The 18,433-nt window shown below is 45.9% G+C and overlaps 1 protein-coding gene across 4 annotated transcripts in view; it reads left to right on the top strand.

Moving 5' to 3' along the window:
• Positions 1-18,433, top strand: part of PAWR (pro-apoptotic WT1 regulator) — a 243,645-nt gene that overhangs the window by 164,065 nt on the left and 61,147 nt on the right. For all 4 annotated transcript variants that reach the window (XM_063927391.1, XM_063927388.1, XM_063927390.1 and 1 more), the window contains exon 3: positions 2,517-2,636. In XM_063927391.1, coding sequence (XP_063783461.1) covers positions 2,517-2,636 — 120 coding nt within the window. The remainder of the gene's footprint in view (positions 1-2,516; positions 2,637-18,433) is intronic.

Genomic DNA, 18,433 nt, shown 5'->3' on the forward strand with positions numbered 1-18,433 from the left:
ATCTGACTCGCTGTTTATACTGTATGCACCCAACAAGTTGGGTGCACCTGCTTCTAAGCAGTCGATTGCTCGTTGGATTTGTAACAAAATTCAACTTGTACATTCTGTGGCAGGCCTGCCACAGCCTAAATCTGTTAAGGCCCATTCCGCAAGGAAGGTGGGCTCATCTTGGGCGGCTGCCCGAGGGGTCTCGGCATTACTACTCTGCCGAGCAGCTACGTGGTCAGGGGAGAACACGTTTGTAAATTTTTACAAATTTGATACCCTGGCAAAGGAGGACCTGGAGTTCTCTCATTCGGTGCTGCAGAGTCATCCGCACTCTCCCGCCCGTTTGGGAGCTTTGGTATAATCCCCATGGTCCTTTCAGGAACCCCAGCATCCACTTAGGACGATAGAGAAAATAAGAATTTACTTACCGATAATTCTATTTCTCGGAGTCCGTAGTGGATGCTGGGCGCCCATCCCAAGTGCGGATTATCTGCAATACTTGTACATAGTTATTGTTAACTAATTCGGGTTATTGTTTAGGAAGCCATCTTTCAGAGGCTCCTCTGTTATCATACTGTTAACTGGGTTTAGATCACAAGTTGTACGGTGTGATTGGTGTGGCTGGTATGAGTCTTACCCGGGATTCAAAATCCTCCCTTATTGTGTACGCTCGTCCGGGCACAGTACCTAACTGGAGTCTGGAGGAGGGTCATAGGGGGAGGAGCCAGTACACACCACCTGACCTGTAAAAGCTTTACTTTTGTGCCCTGTCTCCTGCGGAGCCGCTATCCCCCATGGTCCTTTCAGGAACCCCAGCATCCACTACGGACTCCGAGAAATAGAATTATCGGTAAGTAAATTCTTATTTTTCTTTACATTTTGTGTCTTATTTGCATCGCATATGCGACATAAATTCACGCACTGGTGGCATGATTCAGGTTTGTAAGCAAAGTAAAACACATAACTGGGCTAAACCATGTTGCACTGCAGGTGGGGCAAATGTAAAATGTGCACATAGATTTAAATTTGGGTGGGGTGTGTTCAAACTGAAATCTAAATTGCAATGTACAGTAAAAATAAAGCTGTACATCAACTGTGGGCTACATGCAAAAACCGCTAGTATTTACCCTGCACAGAAACACTATAATCAACCCAAATCTAAATCTCTCCGCACGTTACATCTGCCCCATCTGCAGTGTAGCATGGTTTTGCACAGTTGTGTACTTCTTTGCTTTGTATGCTCATCTGTATCAGACCCAGGAGTAAATGTACTAAGGTGGGAGATTTTTAGAACTGGTGATGTTGCCCATGGCAACCAATCAGATTCTACTTACCATTTATCTAGCTGCTTCTAGCAGATAATAGATATAATCTGATTGGTTGCTATGGGCAACATCACCAGTTCTAAAAATCTCCCACCTTAGTAAATTTACCCCCCAGTGTACCAGAGATGCTAAAATGCGACTTAAAGTGCCCAGGAATTGATTTTACACACATACAAAGTCACAAATGAAGCAAAACGGAACCTGGTGTGACGAAAAGCCGCTGCTGCTCACATGGGAGCCCTTACTACACACACTTCTCTCCAAGTTGTGTATAATAATGTGATAGTAGTTCTCAGAGCACCTTGATATATGCATAAACTAGGCATTTGAGTAAATGTTGGGGAAGTTGGGAGCCAGTGTTCATGTTAGCACCTAGTTCATATTAGAAGTAGGAAAGTTATTTAGCATATACTTTTAGCAAAACAGACACTTAACCTGACACTTATTGTTTTGCAGTTAACATATAACTTCTCACTGCAAGAGTGGGTTTGCTCTATACATGTTCCTTCAAGTTGCGAAGAAAGGGCAACGAGAGAGGTATAAAAATTTTACTTCTCTCAGTACTTAGAGACTTACAGTATCACAGCGATACTGAATATCATAACAGAGTGAAGTATGAATAAATCAGTCACTAGAGGGGTCTTGCCATAACAGACTTCCTGGTGACCTGTGTCCCTTTATAGCCCGGTGCTGTGGGGATACATAATTTGCACATATGAGTGGTCACAGAAACGCGATCAGCCGCTGTGCAGACTGCACATGTGCAAGCATAAAAAGCCGCGCTTAACAAGAGCAATATAGGAGTAGTGTCCGGAGCAGGCAGGACTTCAGGCAGACATAACACATAATGCCATCCTCTGTTAGCAAAATCACATCAAATGTTATGCACCACTGGAAATATCTCTAATTTTCACACGGAATGTATTTTAAGCATTCTTCAAAGTTTCTCTGGGTCTGCGACTGTCCCAGGGTTATCAGTTGAGTCAGTGAGCAACTGTTTAGAGTTACCTGAAAGTGGAACTATCCATTAAAGCACTCCATGCCCACAGGCTCCATGTCCACCTACAATTATATTGCTAAGCTTTTGTTAGAAAAAAAAATGTTTTTCCTAGATTATTGTTACATGTATTTAAATGGAATGTATTTAATTCAAATTAGAACAATTAATGACCTCTTTTATCATATTTGTTTATACTTCTGTAGAGCCCTGATGATTATGATGAGGATGAAGCAGGACAGAAAGAAAGGAAGAGAGAAGACACGGTTACCCAGCAAAACACAGTACAGAATGAATCCTTAACCCCAAGTGAATATTTGCAACCGGTGAGAATGTTTTTCTTTCTTCCTTACCACAGTGGTATTTGCACTATTTTATTTAACCTAAGGTATGAATAAGTTTGTGTTGTACAAAATGTTATCACAGTGCCTTTGTAAACTCGATATTGTGGAGTGATTTTCTTCCCACTGCGCATGCGTGTAAGGCACACTGTACATGTGCCACTATGGTCTTCTGACATCAGCTATTGCACATGCGTGTAAGGCACACTGCGTATATGTGCCACTATGGTCTTGTGACATCAGCTACTGCGCATGCGTGTAAGGCACACTGTACATGTGCCACTATGGTCTTCTGACATCAGCTACTGCACATGCGTGTAAGGCACACTGCGTATATGTGCCACTATGGTCTTGTGACATCAGCTACTGCACATGCGTGTAAGGCACACTGTACATGTGCCACTATGGTCTTCTGACATCAGCTACTGCACATGCGTGTAAGGCACACTGTACATGTGCCACTATGGTCTTCTGACATCAGCTACTGCACATGCGTGTAAGGCACACTGCGTATATGTGCCACTATGGTCTTGTGACATCAGCCGAAGCCAATGTGTGTAAGTCACACTGTACATGTACCACTATAGTCTTGTGACATCAGCTACTGCGCATGCGTGTACACTGTACATGTACCACTATAGTCTTGTGACATCAGCCACACCTAGGGCTACCACCACATCCCTTTAATTCTGGACACATATTAATTACACAGGTTCTGTGGCTGATTAAAACCAGGTGAAATGGAGTCTTGAAGTCAGCCAGCCACAGAACCTGTGTAATGAATGTGTCCAGAATTAAAGGGATGAGGTGGCAACCCTAGCCACAGCCAGTGCCTATAAATCACACTGCACATATGCCACTATGGTCTTGTGACATCACCACTGCGCATGTGTGTAAGGCACACTGTACATGTGACACTACGGTCTTGTGACATCAGCCACTGCGCATGTGTGTAAGGCACACTGTACATGTGACACTACGGTCTTGTGACATCAGCCACTGCGCATGCGTGTAAGGCACACTGTACATGTGCCACTATGGTTTTGTGACATCAGCCACAGTGAGGATTAGACGCAAAGTGATTGACAGTCAGGCACCGCTTGTGGGAGGTAATGGGGAGTGGTGGCTGAAAAGCAGGCATGTCCTTCCAGCGGCCATGCTGCGTGAGAAGAGGGTTGTAGGCCCTACACACATGCCGATTTGTTTGAAAGATATGAACGATCTCGTTCATATCTTTCAGTGTGGAGGCTCCAGCGATGAACGATGCGCGGCCCCGCGCTCGTTCATCGCTGGTCCCCCGTCGGCTGTGCATGCAGGCCAATATGGACGATCTCGTCCATATTTGCCTGCACTTCAATGGAGCCGCGTGACGGGGGGAGTGAAGAAACTTCACTCCTCCCGTCACTGCCCCCCCGCCGCCGGGTCGCCCGTCGGCCGTATCGTCCGTCGGGCACCTCGGTGGCGAATCGGCATGTCTGTAGGGCCCATTACTCTGAAGGTCGATGTTAGTCCGATGTGCTTCCGATTGTTGCATCTTTGTCAGTAGTCAGCGGGGTAGAGATGCCATTTATGGACGCCTCTATACAACTCCCTGTAGCTGCAGCATTAGCACAACCGCTGTATACAGATTGGCAAATGCAACGTTGTATTACATCTCTGAATCCAGAAGCAAAGAATCCAGAGTATTCACCAAATATCTCCGTTCCTTATATTAACAACATACCACCATATTAATGTCACATGGATATTGGATACAAGTAAATGGTGCTATTTGTAACAATGTATTTTTAATTCACTAAACCCCCACAAACAAGAAAAAGTTTCCTCTTCAGTGATTGTGTTCTCCATCTGAGCAGGAGTCATAGTGAGCGGAATACAGTTTCTGAACCCTGTTTAGAAGCAATGGCTGTACCCTAGCAGAGGCACAGGTTTGTGCTTGTTTCTTCAATATCACTCATACAGCTATGAGTCACAATTCCAACCTCCTCTAAGTACAATGTATCCCTTCACCAAATAGCTTTTTGTTTGTGTAGAAGCCAGAAAGATGTTCTGAAGGTCACGCAAAGTTTTCATTGGAACGCAAACCAAAAGATTTAGCTTTGATGTTCAGACAATTGCTCCTATCCAATTTCTTCTTGGTTGGGAGTCTAAACAAGTATGTGTAAAGGCTCTCCTACTTAAATAGTTTTATCTTAACTGTGAAAGTGACAAGGAAGTTTAATACTCAGAAATGTAAGGATACACTGTGTGTTCATCAATGCACCTCACTGATAGGTTGCAGTGCCCAATGCTGCTCTGCATATTTCTATATACATTGTACAAAGTAGTTGTTCTGATGGATCACTAAAGTGCTGACACCATGAACAGTTTGCTGGATCAATGCTTTGACAGACTGGACTGTTTGTGCAGTCAGCAGGTATCAGCCAGGCATATAGCGAGCAGTCTTTTACAGAGATACCAGGAAATCATACCCAAATCATTTTTGGGGGCATCTCACCCATTGTGCTTCCAATTAGGTTGCAGTAAATGTTGAAATTTTGGCATACTCCTATGTATTACATGGGGATTAGTGAGCTCAATATGAAGTGCCATAAAAATACCATGGGAATGGTGAAAGTGCTAGCACATCGGGGATACGAACTTTGCCAGTCCCCCCCTCACAGAGGTAAGAAAATGAGCAATATTGGGCTATTACTCAGGGATTTGGGCAACTGCCCATTACAACCGTACATAGCTGAGAACTGAATACCCCCTTTTATGTTGTGATCGAGTAGAACACACTACAGTATGTGCAAACAGGCAGGATATTTGGTACATGGGGGGTGTATACACCAGAACAAATACTCATATATCCTTATATTTTTCGAAGCACGTTATTTTGTTTTTAAAAGTAGATTGTTTATATTTGGTACATTTCATTTTAGCAGATTTTAAGCCTAATTTTTTTTAGGGATTTCAAATGTCTAGTGCAGTATGCTGGCACTATATAAATAAATGTTATTGTTAATAAATGTTAGGTGATATGTTAAATGGCTGTGTATTAACAATATTGCCTGGTATGGCTAGTTGAGAATCCGAGATGTGTTTTTAATTGTAAATGAATGGCATGTCAGGAATGCAGAGATCTAATGTAGTTAGTTAGAAAACAGAAGACTTGCATGCCTCCTACCTCCCAAAAGCCTTGTGCTCTTAGCTTATTGCCAAGAATGTGGAAAAATTAAACCATTTCCCGGCAAACTGTCTACATTAGTCCTTTTTCCTGTGTATAGATTATTGAAGCATATGCGGAGAAAATGTCATGAAGCTCAAAGTATAGATACACATTGTAACGCTGGAGCCTACAATAATCAACAGATTAGCAGTTATATCAACATTGCCTGTGCAGGATACGTTTGTGGTAATGTAGCCTGGGGTCTATGCAGCATAACACTGTAAACAGTTCATGCTTCACACTGACACATGCAAAAGAACAGTCTACAATGTATACATACTGTATATACTGTATATACCCATAGTCTCAGTGCTGAATTCATGCTGAATGGTCACTAGACATTATACATACAAAATGAGTTACTAATGATATGCAAATATATTTGTATTACATTTTCACTGCAAGTGGCACAAACACCAGTTTCCCAACTTTAGCTAAAACAAATGTGTCTATACTAACTGCTCTATTAATCCAAGTTCTATTCTTATTGGTTTTTTATGTTTTTCTTTAGTTGTTGTGAAACTTGTGAATGTTGTTTTGCTTTGTAGACTGATTAATTATCCACAACAATTGATCTTAGAATATAAAATCTTAAAACGCAGCCTAGTGATACATTACTTTCCGGAAGACGATTGAACAATATTTAACTAATGCAGTTAATTAATAAACATTTAATAAATGCAGTTTATTAAATGTTTGTGTTATGCTTTTATAGTGTTCATTCTAGCACCTTGCACCCCTCACAAACCGTGCAGTTCCTCCTTTCTGCCTGGCCCTGGAGTGTCGCTGTCTGCTCTGGGTCTTCTAGCAGACTACAGTCTGTATCTCAGGACTGAGATATAGATCAGCATGTGCTAGAAGCATCCGGAGCACAGAGCGACACCACAGGCTGGAAAGAGGAACTGCACAAATTATGAGAGGTGCAGGGTGCTAGAATAAACACTACTTTTATATCTTCATTTTGTTGCATATAAATTCATTACAATGTGTTAATATTATTATACAGTACTCTATTCTCCTTCATTCATTATAAATAGTAACCGTTGAAGGTACGAGTTGTGACAAGAGCAGCTATAAGTTACACATAGGGGGAGACATCCATTTTAATGGCTAAACGAACATCTACGAGCAGAGCATAGAATTCATTCCCGGGCCCCCGCAGGTAAGGAGGTGTGGCCTATTCATGGATAGTTATGGCCATGCTCCCTTCAAGAAAAGTTTTGAAAATACTTCAAAGCATGGTTGACCTGCAGGGGGTGGGGGTGGGGGGCACGATAAGTCCAACCACTCATCCCCTCCTCCAGCCAGGGGAGACTGCTGCACTCAGTGGCAGCAGCCTCCTGGAACCTTCTTCAGCCCAACACACAGCAGTGTGTGCTGGGCTGCTGCCAGCTGATTGGTCAGGGGGCAGGGGTGTGTAGACCCGGGCCCCCTGCTGGGCTCCTCCAAGAAGCCCAGGTCCGGGAAATTAGTACCTGCTCCCCCCACCCCTTACCCTGCGCACATGGACGTAGCTACCATAGGTGCAGGGAGTGCAGCTGCTATGGGGCCATGGCTGCCTCTGGGGCCCTGCACTCTCCTTGCCCTGCACTCTCCCTCCCTCCGGAGCCGGCGTGCGGGCGGCTTTTCTTGCAGGGACATCCCCGGACCACAGCCCTGCCTCCTCCCTGTTCAAGTCAGTGAGGAGAGAGAACAGAGCAAGGCCGGGTGGTCCTGCATAGTAGCCAGCATGCCGGCTCCACCCGCTGTCTGTCCACCATCGGATCGGGGGAAACAGGTTGAGGGACTGAGCCCTACGTAAGTAGTCTGTGGCCGGGGGGAGGGGGGCCTCCAAAGGTGTAGCTACGCCCCTGTCTGCACACCACAGTCTAGGAGAAGACAGCCTTATAATCTTCTAGGAATCAGTACATTTATGTGACTGTGATGTCGCTGGAGCTTAGTAAATTGTTATGAAGTTTAGTAAATTGTTATTTATAGATAAATTTTGCTACAAAATGCATGTTTCCACTCTTTGTGGATGATAGACGCACTTAAATGAATACAAAAATTATTTATACAGACATGAACTGGGGCGCCGACACGGCTTCGACCTGGGTTTTTGAAAACTGCTTCAACCTGTGTCTCAGCTAGAGATCCCCTTTCACGCAACACCTTGGACCCAGGAAAATCACGGGTCAAACCATTTCACACTGAACCCTTGTTTGCCCTGGCATTCAGTGTTAGTCAATGAAAGGGTACACTTTCTTTTGCTTCCAAGCTCCTCAAACAGCCAATCAAAGTATTTACAGTGCAACCCGGATCTAGAACTCCGGGTTGCACCGTTCACACTACAGGCAACCAGGGTCGGTCTCGGGAATAAACCTGACATTAATCAGGGTCATGGACCCAGGACATCCAGTCACACACAGCCAAGATCTGGGTCAAGCTGCAAGCCTGGCAATATCCTGGGTAGAAAGGATATGTCTGAAAGGGGTGTTATTGTTGTCCAGAATGATGATACACAAAAAATGCACTGACCAGTCTAGCTCAAGTTACATTGTGTCAAATTATGTTTTTGTTTTTTTTTTAACTTTCATTGGCAGTTTTAGATAAGAAACCATTTTAGGTTTAGTGGACTTATAAAATGCTGTAACTATCCATTGGCAATGTATCACGCTACATTTTCATGTGAAAAGGGTATGTTTTAATTTTAACACACATATTCTAATAAAACTTGGAATGTAAATCCGGATCTCATGGTTTTAAAAACGAAGATAATTTTCTTACATCTGTAGCTTGTTTTCCTGTATTTTTTTGTTATGCAATAATTATACACAGTCATATAAGAGGAGTGGACGAATAGTAGCTCTAAAGTCACAAACACACACTCATACACTGCTTGAAAAAGCAGTGATGATATTCGAAGCATTGGGGGTGATTCAGATCTGATCGCTGTGCTCCTGGTGTTGCTGACCTGCGATCGGATAGTCGCCGCCTAAGGAGGATAGTCGCCGCCTAAGGAGGAGTGGAAATTCGCCCGTGCAAGTGTGCGATCGCATGTGGGCAGCTGCAAATCTGTTCGCAACCTGATTCAGTGTGTGCAGTCTCTGTGCAGCCCAGGACTTACTCCTCCAGTGCGATGAGAACAGACTGATCGGGGCCAGAGCTAACGTCAGACACCCTCCCTGAAAACGCTTGGGAACGCCTGCGTCTTTCTGGACACTCCCGGTAAACAGTCAGTTATCACCCACAAATGGCCTCTTCCTGTCAATCACCTTGCGAATGCCCGTGCAAATTAAATTTTCACACCATCCTGTCACTGACCGGCGATGCCCTTTGTTGTTGTCCGACACACATGCGCATTGCGGGGCATGCACAGTTATGACCCGATCTCCCGCTGTGCGAAAACACACAGCAGCGAGGAGGTCTGAATCAGGTCCATTGTTTTTTTTTCACCTATAAGCCTTTGAGTACATGCTGAGTACCTGCTGTGCCGTCTTTTTGTATCTGCAGCTCCATGAGGGCTAACAGAGGTCAGCATACCCATGCAAACAAATCTCAATCCTATTATTTAAACAAATCACTGAGCCGTAGTTGTAGACAAGATATGTCTCAGAAGCAGAATTAACAATTTTCATGTCCAATAAGGCATAGTAATACATCCCAGCCCAACAGCCATTTTGGTGTGTGAATCACCTTCTTCAAGGGTCTGCTCCTTCAGTGTGAATCAATTATATTCTGATCACAGTAGCTACAGCAGGTTTGCCAAGTGAGAGGTCGTAATAGCACAGCTGTTTAAAACGCACTAAAACAATTAATATGAACAAAGAGCAAATGAGATATAAAATAAATATTGAAAATTACATCTCCAGATGTTTTTAGCTTTTTTTACTCACTGACAGTTAATGATTGTTTTACACAGTGCTTTCATGATGTCCTTATGTTGGAGCTTTTAAGTAGGCTTGGGCACATGCTCACAGAACTCCCATCCTTGTCTTTACAATCACCCCATGATCACCCTGCAATCAACCACCTGTATCCATGCTTTGTCATAGGGTTGTTGCTTGTGGTGCCAGATATGATGTGCTGGCCAGTCTTCAGCTGGGTGCAATATCCTTACCTCTGTGAGTTGTGGCCTACCAGCCAGGACCCCACCACCTCATCTGACTGCTTCCATGGCAAAGCTCCAGCTCCATTGTCATGCCAGTACAGCTTTGCCTGTTCACTGCTGCTTGTTATCTTCTCACGGTGGAGGATGAAAGCGCGGTTCCTGGAACATGTGGCCTGCTATTCCAGACACAGCCACATTTTGCTGACCCCAGCCACCACGGACTGCCTCACACCCGCTTCTGGCCTCCACCTGCCTAGTCTACCTGCCTGTCGATGCAGCTGCCCAGTGTCCTCTCCTGACCTCTATCTGTTGGTCTGATCCTCAAAGCGGCCTTTAGCACCGAGATTTGGCCTAGACCAGCCCAAACCCAGACACACTCCTGAGAACACCAGGACCAGGCCTACACAAGTTTCAGGCTTCCCTCTACAGCTAAAAACACAGGGACTACCTTTGGGTTCCCCCCTCCAGGTGTGTGGGAATCTGAGGGAGGAGAATACCAAGGCTGTCCTCTGAGCAAGATGGGAAAATGCCGGGACCAGTCTCAGCAGGGACATTTCTGCCGGGTGCAAGTGGACTCCCCAACTTCTCACACCCACCTGGATTGCTCCCATAAGAGCAGGGCACATAAATATAATTTTATTAACATACACTGCTCAAAAAAATAAAGGGAACACTTAAACAACACATCCTAGATCTGAATGAATGAAATATTCTTATTAAATACTTTGTTCTTTACATAGTTGAATGTGCTGACAACAAAATCACACACAAATTATCAATGGAAATCAAATTTATTAATCCATGGAGGTCTGGATTTGGAGTCACCCTCAAAATTAAAGTGGAAAAACACACTACAGGCTGATCCAACTTTGATGTAATATCCTTAAAACAAGTCAAAATGAGGCTCAGTAGTGTGTGTGGCCTCCAAGTGCCTGTATGACCTCCCTACAACGCCTGGGCATGCTCCTGATGAGGTGGCGGATGGTCTCCTGAGGGATCTCCTCCCAGACCTGGACTAAAGCATCCGCCAACTCCTGTACAGCCTGTGGTGCAATGTGGCGTTGGTGGATGGAGCGAGACATGATGTCCCAGATGTGCTCAATTGGATTCAGGTCTGGGGAACGGGCGGGCCAGTCCATAGCATCAATTTCTTCGTCTTGCAGGAACTGATGACACACTCCAGCCACATGAGGTCTAGCATTGTCTTGCATTAGGAGGAACCAAGGGCCAACAGCACCAGCATATGGTCTCACAAGGGGTCTGAGGATCTCATCTCGGTACCTAATGGCAGTCAGTCTACCTCTGGCGAGCACATGGAGGGCTGTGCGGCCCCCCAAAGAAATGCCACCCTACACCATTACTGACCCACTGCCAAACCGGTCATGCTGGAGGATGTTGCAGGCAGCAGAACATTCTCCTTGGCGTCTCCAGACTCTGTCACGTCTGTCGCATGTGCTCAGTGAGAACCTGCTTTCATCTGTGAAGAGCACAGGGCACCAGTGGCGAATTTGCCAATCTTGGTGTTCTCTGGCAAATGCCAAACGTTCTGCACGGTGTTGGGCTGTAAGCACAAACCCCACAGGTGGACGTCGGGCCCTCATACAACCCTCATGGAGTCTGTTTCTGATCGTTTGAGTAGACACATGCACATTTGCGGCTTGCTGGAGGTCATTTTGCAGGGCTCTGGCAGTGCTCCTCCTGTTCCTCCTTGCACAAAGGCGGAGGTAGCGGTCCTGCTGCTGGGTTGTTGCCCTGCTACGGCCTCCTCCACGTCTCCTGATGTACTGGCCTGTCTCCTGGTAGCGCCTCCATGCTCTGGACACTACGCTGACAGACACAGCAAACCTTCTTGCCACAGCTCGCATTGATGTGCCATCCTGGATGACCTGCACTACCTGAGCCTCTTGTGTGGGTTGTAGACTCTGTCTCATGCTACCACTAGAGTGAAAGCACCGCCAGCTTTCAAAAGTGACCAAAACATCAGCCAGAAAGCATAGGAGCTGAGAAGTGGTCTTTGGTCACCACCTGCAGATCAACTCCTTTATTGGGGGTGTCTTGCTAATTGCCTATAATTTCCACCTGTTGTCTATTCCATTTGCACAACAGCATGTGAAATTGATTGTCAATCAGTGTTGCTTCCTAAGTGGACAGTTTGATTTCACAGAAGTGTGATTGACTTGGAGTTACATTGTGTTGTTTAAGTGTTCCCTTTATTTTTTTGAGCAGTGTATATTTGTGGTATCCCAGTCTTCATCCTTATGTCTGTTACGTGTGTTTTTGCCATTGCATGGTCTCTTCTTATTGCTGCATAATAGACTCAACCTCAACTGTTCTTTTTCCATTCTCTGTAATTCCCTACTGCATGTTACACTTCAGTGCATTGCTCATCATGCCCACTGTAACCTATAGTATTGTAGTGCACTCTAGACAGCTGCCTCGTCTAGGAACTCTCAAGGGCAGGATGAGCTACCCATTGAAGTGGTGCTGAAGGTGGTATCCTGTTGCATGCTCCGGAGCCAACTGTAACCAACTATAGGCGATACTGAGACGTACACAACACAGTCACATCTCCACTTACAGACCATAGCTGGGTGGTAACAGAGGGTTCATACATAGGTTGAGTTCATTATTACCAGCTATTTATATAGTACATACACATTCCACAGCGCTTTGCAGAAAATGTTTGGCCATTCACATTAGTCCCTGACCCAGTAGAGCTTACAACTAGAGATGAGCGGGTTCGGTTCCTCGGAATCCGAACCCGCCCGAACTTCATGTTTTTTTTCACGGGTCCGAGCGACTCGGATCTTCCCGCCTTGCTCGGTTAACCCGAGCGCGCCCGAACGTCATCATGACGCTGTCGGATTCTCGCGAGGCTCGGATTCTATCGCGAGACTCGGATTCTATATAAGAAGCCGCGCGTCGCCGCCATTTTCACACGTGCATTGAGATTCATAGGGAGAGGACGTGGCTGGCGTCCTCTCCATTTAGATTAGAAGAGAGAGAGTGAGATTGATTTTAAACAGAGACACTTGATTTACTGGAGCTTAGGAGTACTGTAGAGAGTGCAGAGTTTAGTAGTGACTGACCACAGTGACCACCAGACAGTGCAGTTTTATTTAATATAATCCGTTCTCTGCCTGAAAAAAACGATACACAGTGACTCAGTCACATACCATATCTGTGTGCACTGCTCAGCCCAGTGTGCTGCATCATCTATGTATATATCTGACTGTGCTCACACAGCTTATAATTGTGGGGGAGACTGGGGAGCAGTGCCAGTTATAGGTTATAGCAGGAGCCAGGAGTACATATTATTAAAATTAAACAGTGCACACTTTTGCTGCAGGAGTGCCACTGCCAGTGTGACTGACCAGTGACCTGACCACACTGACCACCAGTATAGTTAGTAGTATACTATATTGTGATTGCCTGAAAAAGTTAAACACTCGTCGTGTGACTTGTGTGGTGTTTTTTTTTTTATTCTATAAAAAACTCATTCTGCTGACAGACAGTGTCCAGCAGGTCCGTCATTATATAATATATACCTGTCCGGCTGCAGTAGTGATATATATATATTTTTTATATCATTATTTATCATCCAGTCGCAGCAGACACAGTACGGTAGTTCACGGCTGTAGCTACCTCTGTGTCGGCACTCGGCAGTCCATCCATAATTGTATACCACCTACCCGTGTTTTTTTTTTCTTTCTTCTTTATACATACATACTACATCTCATTATCAACCAGTCTATATTAGCAGCAGACACAGTACTGTAGTCCACGGCTGTAGCTACCTCTGTGTCGGCACTCGGCAGTCCGTCCATAATTGTATACCACCTACCCGTGGTTTTTTTTTCTTTCTTCTTTATACATACATACTACATCTCTTTATCAACCAGTCTATATTAGCAGCAGACACAGTACAGTAGTCCACGGCTGTAGCTACCTCTGTGTCGGCACTCGGCAGTCCATCCATAATTGTATACCACCTACCCGTGGTTTTTTTTTCTTTCTTCTTTATACATACATACTACATCTCTTTATCAACCAGTCTATATTAGCAGCAGACACAGTACAGTAGTCCACGGCTGTAGCTACCTCTGTGTCGGCACTCGGCAGTCCGTCCATAATTGTATACCACCTACCCGTGGTTTTTTTTTCTTTCTTCTTTATACATACATACTACATCTCTTTATCAACCAGTCTATATTAGCAGCAGACACAGTACAGTAGTCCACGGCTGTAGCTACCTCTGTGTCGGCACTCGGCAGTCCATCCATAATTGTATACCACCTACCCGTGGTTTTTTTTTCTTTCTTCTTTATACATACATACTACATCTCTTTATCAACCAGTCTATATTAGCAGCAGACACAGTACAGTAGTCCACGGCTGTAGCTACCTCTGTGTCGGCACTCGGCAGTCCGTCCATAATTGTATACCACCTACCCGTGTTTTTTTTTTCTTTCTTCTTTATACATACATACTACATCTCTTTATTAACCAGTCTATATTAGCAGCAGACACAGTACAGTAGTCCACGGCTGTAGCTACCTCTGTGTCGGCACTCGGCAGTCCATCCATAATTGTATACTAGTATCCATCCATCTCCATTGTTTACCTGAGGTGCCTTTTAGTTGTGCCTATTAAAATATGGAGAACAAAAATGTTGAGGTTCCAAAATTAGGGAAAGATCAAGATCCACTTCCACCTCGTGCTGAAGCTGCTGCCACTAGTCATGGCCGAGACGATGAAATGCCAGCAACGTCGTCTGCCAAGGCCGATGCCCAATGTCATAGTACAGAGCATGTCAAATCCAAAACACCAAATATCAGTAAAAAAAGGACTCCAAAACCTAAAATAAAATTGTCGGAGGAGAAGCGTAAACTTGCAATATGCCATTTACCACACGGAGTGGCAAGGAACGGCTGAGGCCCTGGCCTATGTTCATGGCTAGTGGTTCAGCTTCACATGAGGATGGAAGCACTTAGCCTCTCGCTAGAAAAATGAAAAGACTCAAGCTGGCAAAAGCAGTAGCACCGCAAAGAACTGTGCGTTCTTCGAAATCCCAAATCCACAAGGAGAGTCCGACTCCAATTGTGTCGGTTGCGATGCCTGACCTTCCCAACACTGGACGTGAAGAGCATGCGCCTTCCACCATTTGCACGCCCCCTGCAAGTGATGGAAGGAGCACCCGCAGTCCAGTTCCTGATAGTCAGATTGAAGATGTCAGTGTTGAAGTACACCAGGATGAGGAGGATATGGGTGTTGCTGGCGCTGGGGAGGAAATTGACCAGGAGGATTCTGATGGTGAGGTGGTTTGTTTAAGTCAGGCACCCGGGGAGACACCTGTTGTCCGTGGGAGGAATATGGCCGTTGACATGCCTGGTGAAAATACCAAAAAAATCAGCTCTTCGGTGTGGAAGTATTTCACCAGAAATGCGGACAACAGGTGTCAAGCCGTGTGTTCCCTTTGTCAAGCTGTAATAAGTAGGGGTAAGGACGTTAACCACCTCGGAACATCCTCCCTTATTCGTCACCTGCAGCGCATTCATAATAAGTCAGTGACAAGTTCAAAAACTTGGGCCGACAGCGGAAGCAGTCCACTGACCAGTAAATCCCTTCCTCTTGTAACCAAGCTCACGCAAACCACCCCACCAACTCCCTCAGTGTCAATTTCCTCCTTCCCCAGGAATGCCAATAGTCCTGCAGGCCATGTCACTGGCAATTCTGATGATTCCTCTCCTGCCTGGGATTCCTCCGATGCATCCTTGCGTGTAACGCCTACTGCTGCTGGCGCTGCTGTTGTTGCTGCTGGGAGTCGATGGTCATCCCAGAGGGGAAGTCGTAAGACCACTTGTACTACTTCCACCAAGCAATTGACTGTCCAACAGTCCTTTGCGAGGAAGATGAAATATCACAGCAGTCATCCTACTGCAAAGCGGATAACTGAGGCCTTGACATCCTGGGTGGTGAGAAACGTGGTTCCGGTATCCATCATTACTGCAGAGCCAACTAGAGACTTGTTGGAGGTACTGTGTCCCCGGTACCAAATACCATCTAGGTTCCATTTCTCTAGGCAGGCGATACCGAAAATGTACACAGACCTCAGAAAAAGAGTCACCAGTGTCCTAAAAAATGCAGCTGTACCCAATGTCCACTTAACCACGGACATGTGGACAAGTGGAGCAGGGCAGGGTCAGGACTATATGACTGTGACAGCCCACTGGGTAGATGTATGGACTCCCGCCGCAAGAACAGCAGCGGCGGCACCAGTAGCAGCATCTCGCAAACGCCAACTCTTTCCTAGGCAGGCTACGCTTTGTATCACCGGTTTCCAGAATACGCACACAGCTGAAAACCTCTTACGGCAACTGAGGAAGATCATCGCGGAATGGCTTACCCCAATTGGACTCTCCTGTGGATTTGTGGCAGCGGACAACGCCAGCAATATTGTGTGTGCATTAAATCTGGGCAAATTCCAGCACGTCCCATGTTTTGCACATACCTTGAATTTGGTGGTGCAGAATTTTTTAAAAAACGACAGGGGCGTGCAAGAGATGCTGTCGGTGGCCAGAAGAATTGCTGGACACTTTCGGCGTACAGGCACCACGTACAGAAAACTGGAGCACCACCAAAAACTACTGAACCTGCCCTGCCATCATCTGAAGCAAGAAGTGGTAACGAGGTGGAATTCAACCCTCTATATGCTTCAGAGGTTGGAGGAGCAGCAAAAGGCCATTCAAGCCTATACAATTGAGCACGATATAGGAGGTGGAATGCACCTGTCTCAAGCGCAGTGGAGAATGATTTCAACGTTGTGCAAGGTTCTGATGCCCTTTGAACTTGCCACACGTGAAGTCAGTTCAGACACTGCCAGCCTGAGTCAGGTCATTCCCCTCATCAGGCTTTTGCAGAAGAAGCTGGAGACATTGAAGGAGGAGCTAACACGGAGCGATTCCGCTAGGCATGTGGGACTTGTGGATGGAGCCCTTAATTCGCTTAACAAGGATTCACGGGTGGTCAATCTGTTGAAATCCGAGCACTACATTTTGGCCACCGTGCTCGATCCTAGATTTAAAGCCTACCTTGGATCTCTCTTTCCGGCAGACACAAGTCTGCTGGGGTTGAAAGACCTGCTGGTGAGAAAATTGTCAAGTCAAGCGGAACGCGACCTGTCAACAACATCTCCTCCTTCACATTCTCCCGCAACTGGGGGTGCGAGGAAAAGGCTCAGAATTCCGAGCCCACCCGCTGGCGGTGATGCAGGGCAGTCTGGAGCGACTGCTGATGCTGACATCTGGTCCGGACTGAAGGACCTGACAACGATTACGGACATGTCGTCTACTGTCACTGCATATGATTCTCTCACCATTGAAAGAATGGTGGAGGATTATATGAGTGACCGCATCCAAGTAGGCACGTCACACAGTCCGTACTTATACTGGCAGGAAAAAGAGGAAATTTGGAGGCCCTTGCACAAACTGGCTTTATTCTACCTAAGTTGCCCTCCCACAAGTGTGTACTCCGAAAGAGTGTTTAGTGCCGCCGCTCACCTTGTCAGCAATCGGCGTACGAGGTTACATCCAGAAAATGTGGAGAAGATGATGTTCATTAAAATGAATTATAATCAATTCCTCCGTGGAGACATTCACCAGCAGCAATTGCCTCCACAAAGTACACAGGGTGCTGAGATGGTGGATTCCAGTGGGGACGAATTGATAATCTGTGAGGAGGGGGATGTACACGGTGATATATCGGAGGATGATGATGAGGTGGACATCTTGCCTCTGTAGAGCCAGTTTGTGCAAGGAGAGATTAATTGCTTCTTTTTTGGGGGGGGTCCAAACCAACCCGTCATATCAGTCACAGTCGTGTGGCAGACCCTGTCACTGAAATGATGGGTTGGTTAAAGTGTGCGTGTCCTGTTTATACAACATAAGGGTGGGTGGGAGGGCCCAAGGACAATTCCATCTTGCACCTCTTTTTTCTTTTCTTTTTCTTTGCGTCATGTGCTGTTTGGGGAGGGTTTTTTGGAAGGGCCATCCTGCGTGACACTGCAGTGCCACTCCTAGATGGGCCCGGTGTTTGTGTCGGCCACTAGGGTCGCTTATCTTACTCACACAGTCAGCTACCTCATTGCGCCTCTTTTTTTCTTTGCGTCATGTGCTGTTTGGGGAGGTTTTTTTGGAAGGGACATCCTGCGTGACACTGCAGTGCCACTCCTAGATGGGCCCGGTGTTTGTGTCGGCCACTAGGGTCGCTTATCTTACTCACACAGTCAGCTACCTCATTGCGCCTCTTTTTTTCTTTGCGTCATGTGCTGTTTGGGGAGGGTTTTTTGGAAGGGACATCCTGCGTGACACTGCAGTGCCACTCCTAGATGGGCCCGGTGTTTGTGTCGGCCACTAGGGTCGCTTATCTTACTCACACAGTCAGCTACCTCATTGCGCCTCTTTTTTTCTTTGCGTCATGTGC

This window comes from Pseudophryne corroboree, chromosome 6, assembly GCF_028390025.1.
Source record: "Pseudophryne corroboree isolate aPseCor3 chromosome 6, aPseCor3.hap2, whole genome shotgun sequence".
Taxonomy (NCBI): Eukaryota; Metazoa; Chordata; class Amphibia; order Anura; family Myobatrachidae; genus Pseudophryne; species Pseudophryne corroboree.